General features: G+C 40.7%; 1 protein-coding gene across 1 annotated transcript; it reads right to left on the minus strand.

The window, feature by feature from the left end:
- Nucleotides 1-1,889: 1,889 nt before the first annotated feature.
- Nucleotides 1,890-10,248, minus strand: CCNG1 (cyclin G1). The gene is made up of 6 exons (XM_062188721.1): nt 10,023-10,248; nt 8,751-9,011; nt 6,980-7,233; nt 5,279-5,357; nt 5,101-5,199; nt 1,890-4,878 (listed from the first exon to the last, which is right to left on the minus strand). Exons 2-6 carry the CDS (start codon nt 9,009-9,011, stop codon nt 4,687-4,689), a joined length of 885 nt encoding a protein of 294 aa, XP_062044705.1. The 5' UTR covers nt 10,023-10,248; the 3' UTR covers nt 1,890-4,686.
- Between the last annotated feature and the right edge of the window lie 2,096 nt (nt 10,249-12,344).

The following is a 12,344-nucleotide window of genomic DNA, read 5'->3' on the forward strand; positions in this document are numbered from 1 at the left end:
TGGAGCCCAGGCTCCTCTGTTAACAGTCGAGCTTTCTCCTTAATAAGTCCAGGACAGCAGTGGATAATGGGCTACAAATCTGAGTCCTTGCCACCCATATGGGAGACCAGATGGAGTTCTGGATTTTGCTTGGGTTGGCTATGGTAGGCATTTGGGGAGTGAAACGGATGATTTCTCTGCTTTTCAAATACTTTTTTTTTTTTTTTTTTTTAAGATTTATTGATTTATTTGAAAGCCGGAGTTAGAGAGGCAGGAGAGAGAGGTCTTCCATCTGCTGGCTCACTCCCCAGATGGTGGCAATGGCTGGGGCCAGTCCAGTCTGAAGACAGGAGCCAGGAGCTTCTTCCAGGTCTCCCACCCAGGTGCAAGGGCTCAAGGACTTGGGCTATTTTCTACTGCTTTTCCAGGCCATGACAGAGAGCTAGATCAGTAGAGCAGCTGGGACTTGAATCGGCACCCACACCACTACACGACAGTGCTGGCCCCTCAAATACATCTTTTTACAAAATATTAACACTGTGAAAAAGGGGGAGGGTCATTAAAAATTCCTAAATGGAGTCACGTTCAAAAGGAGGCTTAATAATGGTTTCTCTTTCATCAGTAACCCCTTTGTAATGTCCACTTTGTCTTGTTAAATCAAACATAAATACTTAAAAATCACATACTGAGATTCAGTAATTACCAAGTGATTCAAGCGGTTAACTTCCAAAAATTTTATTTATTTATTTGAAAGGCAGAATTAGAGAGAGGCAGAGGCAGAGAGAGACAGAGTTCGAGATCCTCCATCCACTGATTCAATTCCAGATGGCCGCAACAGCCGGAGTTGCCCCAATCTGAAGTCAGGAGCCAGGAGCTTCTTCTGGGCCACCGGCATGGGTGCAGGGGCCCAAGGACTTGGGCCATCTTCCACTGCCTTCCCAGGCTATGGCAGGATTGGAAGTGAAGCAGCAGAGACAGGAACTGGTGCCAATATGGAATGCTGGCACTGCAGGTAGTGGCTTTACCCGCTGGCCACCAGCAGGTTGCCTTATATTGGAAATTATGCTTTATATTGGAAATTACCATCATTATCAAGTAACCCGCTGGGCTGCCACTTAATCAGGTAATGGTTTGAACAAAAGTTTAGGTGAATAAATTTGTATTAAGCATATTCATCCATAGCAGTGACTGATCTAAATGATAAAAATGAATAATGCATAAACATCAACTTTTTAATGCACATTAAGCATATTCACTCACCATCTTTTGTCTTTTAAAAAAATCACCAGAAGTATTAATTAGGTAATAGCCATACTACTAAAAATTTTTTTTAACTTTTATTTAGCAAATATAAATTTCCAAAGTACAGCTTATGGATTACAATGGCTTTTCCCTCTCCATAACTTCCTCCCGCCCGCAACCCTCCCCTCTCCCGCTCCTTCTCCCATTCTATTCACATCAAGATTCATTTTCAATTATCTTTATATACAGAAGATCAATTTACTACTAAAAGATTTTACTGGGGCCTAGGCTGTGGCATAGTGGGTAAAGCCACTGCCTGCAGTGCCAGCATCCCAAATGGGCGCTGGTTCAAGCCCTGGCGGCTCCACTTCTGATCCAGCTCTGTTCTATGACCTGGGAAAGCAGAAGATGGCCCAAATCCTCGGGCCCCTGCACCCGGATGGGAGAGCCGGAAGAAGCTCCTGGCTCCTGGCTTTGGACTGGCACAGCTCCAGCGGTTGTGGCCAACTGGGGAGTCAAATCAGCGATGGAAGGCCTCTCTCCCTGTCTCTTTTTCTCCTCTCTCTGTGTAACTCTTTCAAATAAATAAATAAATCATTAAAAAAAATTTTACTGTTTGTTTCCCTGCATTTACTTTAGTGCTAAATTTAAGTTCACTAAGAGGTAGCTTTTTGTTTTTACCTTTTTTTTTTTTTTTTTAAAGATTTGGTGTTATTTGAAAGGCAGAGTTATGGAGAGATGGAGAGACACAGAGGTAGACATCTTCCATCCATTGGGTCACTTCCCAGATGGTCACAGCCCAGGCCGAAATCAGGAGCCAGGAGCCAGAAGCTTCTGGGTCTCTTATATGGGTCCAGGCCGCTTCACTTGCACCATCTTCTGCCGCTTTCCTTGTCACATTAACAGGGAGCTGGATAGGAAGTTGAACAGCCAGGAAATGAACTGGCACTCCTATGGGATGCTGTCATTGCAGGCAGCTGTTTTGTCTGCTGTGCAAGACACCAGTCCCAAGAGAGCTTTTTATCTGGTCTTGTCATCATACTGTAAAACAGTTAATTAAATCAGAAGAAAATCATTAGGCAGGTGTTTGATGCAGCAGTTTAGACACAGCTTGGTATGCCTGCATCCCATATCCAAGGACATGGGTTCAAGTCCCAGCTCCACTTCTGATTCCACCTTCCTTCTAATATATACACTGCAGGGCAGCAGGGTATGACTCAAGTACTTCAATCCTTGCCACCCACATGGGAACCCTAAATAAGAGTTCCAAGCATCAGGCTTTGGCATGGCTTAGCCCTGAGCTGTTGAGTGTATCTGGGAGTAAACTATTTGTGGATGGAAGATACCTTTCTCTTTTAAATAAATTTTAAAAATAAAATTTTTAAAGAATCAAAACCACACAGCAAAGGATTGCATTTCAATAACTTTATTGAAAGGTATATCACTTAGTACCAAAGATAATGGTATTTAGTTAGGTTACCTTTGCCAACTCAAGGTTAACACTGATGTATCAAAATAACTGAAATATTACCAGCCTTTTGGGAAAACGGAAGCTACCCATAAAACACAGGTTATAAAATTTAAGGATAATATACGCTGTGATTCTTTGGTTTTTATTTTTTATTGCGTATTTGTCCACAACATCATGTCAGAAATGATCACAGCCACTCTGAATGAACACAGGCTAGGCACTGCTCCGTTAATCATCCATGGAACCGTCACACTGTAGACCTCCTTACATTCACTCACTGACTGAAGACTGTTTCTTGAACACTGCCTCCGTGATCTACTTATGAAGGTGTCGACTGACTTCTTAAGATGCAGTAAGGGCATTAGTGAAAGCATATTCTTTAGAATTTTATTCTAATCTAAATTAGAAGCAATGACAATTTTCTGAAAACAATACTCAGTAAAGACTTCTGGAGTATTAAATCTAGTCTGAACTTACTTTAGTGGAGAAAAGTAAGTCCTCAGAGTGATAATTTGAGCAACTAATAAAATAGAAAACAATTTTCTTGATTGGACTGGTCTGGGGCAGTAGATTCTATATAAAAGATCTTATCACACATACAAACATCATCTGTTTTCTTGAAAAAATATTAAAGATTATGAACTTGCCAAAATTACTAAGTTTTTTTTTTTTTTTTTTTGCTTTCTACAAAATGCCTTCAAATTTGTGTCCCCTTCTCAGGATTGCATTATTTGCATTTTGGGCAACAGAAAACCATTTAAACTGCCTAAAACACTAACCTTTGTTGTATCTTAAAAGTGCATTTGTGAAATGTTACTTTGATGAAAACCTCATAATTTAAAACATTTAAATTATGTAGGTTAGCATTTTCAATACTACCTAAAGTATATCAATCAAATATAGAAAGTTAAATCAATGTTAAGAAATGAAGATTCACAGTTTACTTTCCAAAGCTTGTGATTAGTGCTTCATATTTATGCTTTTAACTTTGATTTGACTGCTTCACAGATGAATTTATATCTAAACATAATTCCACTATAGCATAATACTAATTAGGCAGTTTCCCCAAGCATAAGAACATCATATTCATCTAGTTGTAAAGTTTTAAGACTTGAAATTTAAACTCATGAAAACATCATGGAATCCATATTCAGGGCTGTAGGGTTCAGAGTTTTTATTGTTGTTGCTGTAATAATCCTCCTTAAATCAACAATAACAACAAAAAAACCCAACTTAGCAGACATCTGTGAAATATTACTATTAAAAGTGAACTAACTGTTCAGGTTAAGTTTCATAATCATAGATATGTTAAATGTTAATTTAATTTTGAATGGAAAAAGGTAAATCATTATTACTAGTTAAGAAATTTAAATGGCAAGAATATATATCCAGTGACCCCCCAAGTTTATCTTTTATGCATGTAACTACTTTTCCAGAATTCCAAATATTATAGTAACTACAGTGTTGAGATGCCCTTGCAGTTTCCAGACACCCAACATCAAGACTGATTGGATGTATCTTCTTTTTCTTTAAATACACTATCCAAGTTCATACTGATTTTGCTTATAAGCTAACATTCTCAAATTAGTCCAAATGTGATCCAAAAGTTTGGTCCTATTGTCCTACTCAGCTAGTGTATCTTTAAATGAGCCAGAGCTTAGGTCTTCAGAGAGTAAGATGTTCAAGAAAAAAATACGATTTTAATGCTACTTTTAAAACTTGGGTTGTTGAGGACATACTTTTTTTATGCTGATTAATGAAATGACTAACATACATATCAGAGGTTAGATAATTCCTTACCCTTAGGGTTCTGTATATACTAAATGTCTTCAAATATTAGCTGACCAAATCAGTGTAGAAATTTCCCCTTTCCTATTGCAACTCCATTTTGTTTACTTTGAAGAGAAATGATATTTTAATTCTTCCATTGTAAAAGAAAATTATAGCACTGATAATTTCCTTTATGGAGAATAACAATGATCCAAATTCATGAATTAAGGAACCATTTCAGGAATTGTTGGAAGGTGAGCTATTCTGTAATAACTATGCTTCAACTGCCGTGCAGTACGCCCAGACACAATCCATTTTAACTTCTGAACATTCGGTTTTGAACACTTGTTTGATGAATACTCAGTTAAGCACTTTGATACAAGCTCTTGCCAGAAGGTCAAATCTCTGCCATTTATCTGTACATAAAAAAAAAATTCAATTAAAATAAAAGTCTCACTGTATTTATAGTAATAAATGCAGTCTTCTTAAGGACATATATCCTTTCTCATTAAGAAAAAATTTGGAGTAGCTAAATAGTTTCAAATAAACACACATCTCATTTTACTGCAGGAGATAATGCAAGTGGTTCAGTTTCTTGTACAGCTGTTACTAGGATTTAGGCTATGACCCTGACATACCTTGGAATGTTTCTGAAGACATTCTATTCCTTCTGTTAACTCCACACACTGCTGTGCTTGGATCTCCAATGCAATGATAGACAAAGCCAACACAGAAGGCTGAAAGAGATAAATTTAAAGTAAATGGAAAATACAGAAATATGTCAATATAAATAGGTTTCATCTTTATAAATATTACCTTTGCTTTAGAAAATATGATCCTGCAGTGACATGCCTTAAGTTGAGCTTCCAGTCTTTCAAAATTAAGGCTATTTCTCCTTTAAAAAGAAAACAGGATTAATTTTATATAGATAATATTATAGCTAGTCAAGAGACACTTTTGAAGAAATATTTTTAAGAGCAGTTTATGCACACTTGTCATATGACATTTCCTATAGTAAAACAATTTGCCTTGTATCAGAGACATTAATTTCTTAAGAGCACCATACACGAGTTTTAAATGATTTGAGCAAAAAAAAAAACAAAAAAAAACTGCATTATGCCACAAGTATCAACATTTATTTTCATTTTAATAAATCTATTTTTTAAAAAGATTTATTTTATTTTATTTGAAAGTCAGAGTTACACAAAGAGAGGAGAGGCAGAGAGAGAGAGAGAGGTCTTCCATCCAATGGTTCACTCCCCAATTTGGCTGCAACAGCCGGAGGAGCTGCGCCTATCCGAAGCCAGGAGCCAGGAGCTTCTTCCAGGTCTCCCAGGCAGGTGCAGGGGCCCAAGGATTTGGGCCATCCTCCACTGCTTTCCCAGGCCATAGCAGAGAGCTGGATTGGAAGTGGAGCAGTCGGGACTAGAACCGGCGCCCATATGGGATGCCAGCGCTTTAGGCCAGGGTGTTAACCCACTGTGCCACAGAGCCAGCACCAAACCTATTTCTGTATCTACTGAATTTCCTTTTTCCATAAATCTCTGGGAAATGTTTGCACACTAGGTTTTATAAAAGTTGAAATGTCCTGGGCTGGCACTGTGGCATAGTGGGTAGGGGCCAGCGCTGTGGCTCACTTGGCTAATCCTCCGCCTGCGGCACCAGCATCCCATATGGGCACCAGGTTCTAGTCCCGGTTGCTCCTTTTCCAGTCCAGCTCTCTGCTGTGGCCCGGGAAGGCAGTGGAGGATGGCCCAAGTGCTTGGGAGACCAGGAGAAGCACCTGGCTCCTGGCTTCAGATTAGCGTAGCTCCGGCTGTAGTGGCCATTTGGGGGGTGAACCAACTGAGGGAAGACCTTTCTCTCTCTCTCCCTCTCTCTCTCCATCTCTCTCTCTCACTGTCTAACTCTATCTGTCAAATAAATAAAATAAAATAAAAGTTAAAAAAAAAGTTGAAATGTCCTGGGCTGGCACTGTGGCAAAGCAGGTAAAACCACCACCTGCAGTGTTGGCATCTCATTTGGGTGCTGGTTCAAGAGCTGGATGCTCCTCTTCCAGGCCAGCTCTCTGCTATGGGCTGGGAAAGCAGTAGAGGATGGCCCAACTCCTTGGGCCCCTGCACCCACATGGGAGACCAGGAAGAAGCACCTGGCTCCTAACTTCGGATCGGCACAGCTCCGGCTGTTATGGCCATCTGGGGGGTGAATCAGGGGATGGAAGACCTCTCTTTCCCTCTCTCTCTCTGCTTTTTTCGCCTTTCTGTAATTCTGCCTTTCAAATAAATAAATAAATCTTAAAAAAAAAAAAGAAAAAGAAATGTCCTTTAATCCCAAGAATTAGCCTTCGTGAAACTAATTACAACCAATTCTTCTCACTTCTGCTTGACAGTAAAGTTCAGGACAATAGCTATCATTTCAATTATTTTCTTTAGAATTCTATGAGGATATTGATTTTATGCAGAAACCAAATATCACTATGATTTCTAAACCTCTATCTTCAAAACACAGGTCACATACCTTTCAAATGGCAAGTTCTCTTGAATGAGTGAATAATAGAGTTGCAGAAACTGAAAGGCAGTAGTAGCTTTGACTTTCCAACACACCTTCTCCAATACAATCTTTTCCATTCTCATCAAGTCTGAAACCGTGAACCTATACTGACTTATCCGGATCAAGTCAGTTGCCAGTGGGACATTCCTTTCCTCTTCTATTGATTTTACAGCCAAATAAAAACAGCTCAGACCAACACATCCAAGGTGCTTGGGCTGTACCTAAGAAAACAAAAAAACAACGTTAACAGTAAGCCCATATTTTTACCTTATTTCAATTACTAAACATAAGGAGTAACCTAGAACTCAGATCTAAAAGTATGAATTTATCTTTCAGCTGTATTGCTCAAGTATGGTAAGCTTAAAAATATCTAGCTAAACTGTAGCCTGTCCACCTTATGATCCCTAGTTGAAACCAATTTTTGAGTAACTGGACCAAGTTTTAGTATAATATTTGGCTTCACTGTAGAAAACTCCTTGTTTTTAATCACTAGAATTTTAAGTTTGAGTAAACAAGTTAACTGGTCAATGACATATTTGGACTAAAACATGTTATGGCTTATTCACAAAATTTCTTTACAGAAATTAGATGTATTTTTTTTAAGGTTGTTTCATTTTAGTAATACATATAATAGTTTTTAAATCTATGATAGCACATAATTTACTGTGTCTATAAAATTCTATTCACTACCAATCTCCCTTTTTCATTTATTCATCGATTTCTGAAAGTCTACAGTAAGACAGTCAAAATTCTCTCTTAAGTTTCGGCTCAAATGAAACTGTTTTTATCAATATCTGTGCTCCCTGTCCTTTTTCTTGTAAGCCTTTCATTAGATATTTATGCCAATTTAAAGGCATGTGATTGTTTTTCTTAATAGACTTACACTATGATAAGCTTTCAGTGTAACCATCTTATCCCCATGTAAGACTGTGTTACACTTGAAGGGCAGGTATATATATTTTTGTAAAATTAAGAGATTCCAAAGATAGTGTCTATGTATACAAGTATCTAAAGAGATATTTAATGTCTGCTGCATGGATGTTTTGAACCATTCAACTCAACAAATACTGAGTTCCTCTTACACATGATGCACTGTGTTAGCCTTAGAAAAACTGAGTTTTATTCTAACTGTCTCATCATCTCATTGTTCTCAAGATCATGAGGTACAGGGAAGGCAGATATATTTTTAACAGTTAAGCTCTGAAAGCTACACAGATATATATTATTTATCTAGAATAAGGAAATAACTATGTAAAAGTTCTTCCTTTAGAAGATACTCTTTTCTCTATTCCATGCAAACTCAAGTTGGAAATGCCATAGTGGCCAAAACAGTTATAACTTTATGTGTGTAATGACTAAGAAATACATTCTAATTCTTAAACATTCTCTAGCATTTTAGACCTCTAACAAAACATAAAAACAGTAATAAATAAATGGAAATGTCCAATCTTTTCTAGAAAGGTTGTTAAAAGCAGCATTTTTTCTCCTGGAAAACTCTGCAATCAATTACTTGATATTAGACTATGTTTTGCCTCAGAATACAAGTAATAAATGCATTACTCTTGATCATTATATTTACTGTTGTAGTACACAAAATTACAGTAGTGTTTCTGCAATTGACTGAAAATTGAAAAGATCAAGATCATGGTTATCCGCCAATAGCTAGCAATTCTATCTCTCAAACACATGGATCAAGAACAATTAATTCATCCTCAGGATAACACAGCTTTAAACATACCTTCATTTTAGACAGGAATCTGTCCAGTAAATTCACAGCTAGAGAAAATGTCTCCGTGTCAAAGCCAAAAAACTGAGTGAGACTAAGAAGATCTTTCACTTCGAAGTCCCTCAGCCGTGCAGTCATTCTGAGGCCATTATCGTGTGCAGACTCAATTAGTCTCAAGCCGCAGACCTTTGGCTGACATCTAGACTCTTGTTCCAACAAAGTGTTCAGCTGGTGTAGCAGTTTCTGAGAGTCAGTTGTCAGTACTTCTATCATCTATAAATAGAATAAAACCCAGAAACAGTGTAAGGGGTAGTCTCTCTTGCTTTCCTTGGCCATTTTGATTTGTGCATAAGAATGTTTTATATTACAAGTCTCACCTCCCCTTATGGGAATCTAAATTATTGCCAAGTGCCCTCCCCTCCAAAAGCTGGGTATATCCTAAATTGTGAAATTCCTAGAGGATTGGAATCATACCTTTTTAAAAGAAAGTGTAAGTCTTCAAGAAACACTTGTTCAAGCTGTTGTCAATAGATAACCATGAAAAGGCACTTACATAAGATAGGACAGGATACCAAAACTTTGAAATCTGATGGTAGCAGTCATTCTGCCATTTATTAACAATGTGAACTGTTCCAATTACTCCATTTTTTGTAGTTTCTCCTCTGAGAAGTGGGGAAACCACACATGTATAGTGTACATGAAGTCAAGCAAACAGCTTAGCACATAGTTTTCTTAAAAATTATTTCACAATAGTGAGCATAATTCTACATTTGTAAAATGAGGGTACACTATCTGCTTCTCTGAATGGCAGTGAAGATTACACGAGGCGATTCGCTAAGAGTGCAGCACACAGGTAACCCGTTCTTTTATTGGTGTTAGGAAAGGAAATTCAAAGGATGCTTTGAGCTCACATAGTCAGGAGAAAGGCTAACACAGTTCGCACTATGAGCCTGAGAATTTCATTAAGGGTGCTTAACACTCATGTTTCTTGGATACCCTAACACCAATTTAATGACAGGAAGCTAAAGGGATGTTTACCGTTGGAAAGGTGAGAAACCGCTAAGTTCAAGCACCCAACTCTTTCTCCTTGGGCTGGGTGGACAAGACACTAAACAGGAGGACGGACCCGGCCGCGCCCCTAAGGCTCGGACTAGCCTGGGCTTGCGCTCCCAGTAGCGGGCGAGCTCGTGAGCAAAGGAGCGCCGGCCGAACCTACGCGTCACCCCGCGCACCCAGCTCTGATCCCACCCGCACCCAGCAGTGTAGCCCGCAGTCCCAGCTCACCTTGATAGCGGCTGCAGCTCCTCAGTGGTAACCTCCCTCCCCGGGCCTGCTCTCACCTCACCCCCACGATATCAGATTCCAGCGGTCTACCAGACGAGGGGTCTCGCGGGCGAGAGGGGAGAGGCCCGGGGAGGGGGAGCCGTCCTGGGTGGAGGTCTTCGCAGCGCCGCCCAGACGACACTGCCCTCCGGAGGGTCAGCTCGGAGCCGAAGGGGCTGTGCCTCCGCGGCCCAGAAATATATTGGAGGGCGGGGCTCTCGTGCAGGGAGGCATTTTCACCGCTGATTGGTGTAGCCCTTTTGATAGATGGTCTCCACGGTCCAAAGAGGGCTGGCCTGGAAAGGTGTGAAACCCGGCCAATCAGCGCACACTTCCCGTTACCCAGGGTCAAGTTCTCCCTCCCTTTAAGGCCACGCCCCTACCTCTAAGGGTTTCTCATTGGAGGCTTTCCCAGCGTGTCTTCACTGGAGGCGGGCTGAACCAAATACGGACCAAACCTGGTCCAGGTTCGGTCACTGTCGCCAGCCGGATAGGCCAGGGTATGATTCCAGAACGTACTGGGTGTTTCGGTTCTGGTTGGTTTACTAGTTGTACAGTGGTTCTGGCCCCGTCTTTCTAAAAACACGACAGGAAAAAGTTAAGGTTTGGTTTTTCATTGTGTATGAAGTCCTGTGTGTGGTTGACTAAATTCCAGAGAATTCTTTGTGAGCTTGGGAAACAATAGAAGTTTGTTTTATTTTGCTTTTTTTTGGTATAATTTATTAACTACTATGGTTGGGCTATGTAATTTTTTGGTTCCTTATTAATTTTCTGTATTTTTACCCTTAGACAAATTTAAATAGACAAGTTGGTACAGTTTTTTTAATCAAAAGGAAAGCGTGTGGCATGAGAGACCAAGATGAAGCTCCTGGCTCCTCGCTTCGGCCTGTGTTACGGGGAGGGCGGTTGCCAGAGCGAGTCTTTTCCTCAGCTTAGTTAAGAAATAAAAAGCCGGGAAACAATTTGCAAAGGGGCAGAAACTTTTATCCAATTGACAAGTGACAGAGAGAGCATCTGGTCTGAGAGGAGAGCAGGCGGCCCGAGCAGGACACTGGCTTTGAGGAAGTGTCCCTGTTTTTTAAGGCATTACTGTTTGGTCATTGGGTCATCCTATTGGGGGTGCCCATTGGACAGGGGGTTTCACATATGTATGTTGATTGGCTTGGGGCTCAAGGAGATAGTGTGTGGGGGTCTCCTGGAGACTGTCTCTTTAGGGGCTCAGCCCCCTTCTCTGCTAGCTCTGGGTGGACCATTGCAACTTACTTGAAGCCATGGTTCAAAACCACAAGGGCACACAGGATAGCCAGAGTCTCTTGGAGCCAGTCCAACTCTCCCCAGGTGCGCACCCCCTTCCCCTGCTAGCTCTGGGTGAAAGGTTGCACCCACTCTGAAGGTGTGATTGACGGCTGCAAGGTCACACATGCAGCACAAGAAGCTATTATCGGGGGAGATGCCGGTTGTCCTGGAGACAGGCTTTCCAGCCACAGCTGGCAGCCTGCTTGTGAAGAACATTCTGTGTCTGAAGGGGCCCACAGACTCCCAGCCCCACTGGCTGGCCTCAGCCTGATTGAGCCCTGGCCGTTGTGGCCATTTGGGGAGTGAAACAGCTGATGGAGGATCTCTTTCTGTCTCTCCCTCTCTCTGTAACTTTTACAAATAAATAAATAAATCTTAAAAAAAAAAAAAAGGAAAGAGTGGCATAGTTAAGAAGAAAAATACATAGGGAAAATAATTGTGTGAGTATGAATCTCAATACAGATCCACATGTGAAGCAGTATTACTCTTTTTATTTATTGCAATGAATTTTGTAAGTTTTTTCTGTGCCAGGTTAGTGGGAAAATAATTAACTAAAACCATTCCTGCCCCATTGTCTTAAGAAGATCCTAGGAGTAAGCGTGCCTGAGGAAGGGTGCACAGGTTGTCTTTTCAGTCCTACAGATTTTAGTTGCATGTTTCTGTTCTCATGGCCTCTTCATATTCAGTTGCTCTTTCACCTTTGAAAAAGTGAAAATCTGAAAAATTTGCTAGCAGGGCCCACGTTGTGGCATAGCAGGTTAAGCCACCTACAGCACCTTCGTCCAATATGGGTGCTGGTTTGAGTCCTGCCTGTGCCACTTCCCATCTAGCTTGTTGCTAATGAGCCTGGGAAAGCAACGTAGACTTGCCCAAGTGCTTGGGCCTCGGCACCCCTGTGGGAAACCCTGTTGAAGCTCCTGGCTCCTGGTTTCAGCCTGGCCCAGAGCCAGTCCTGGTTGATGTGGTCATTTGGGGAGTGAACCAGCA

Source organism: Lepus europaeus, chromosome 4, assembly GCF_033115175.1.
Source record: "Lepus europaeus isolate LE1 chromosome 4, mLepTim1.pri, whole genome shotgun sequence".
Classification (NCBI taxonomy): domain Eukaryota; kingdom Metazoa; phylum Chordata; class Mammalia; order Lagomorpha; family Leporidae; genus Lepus; species Lepus europaeus.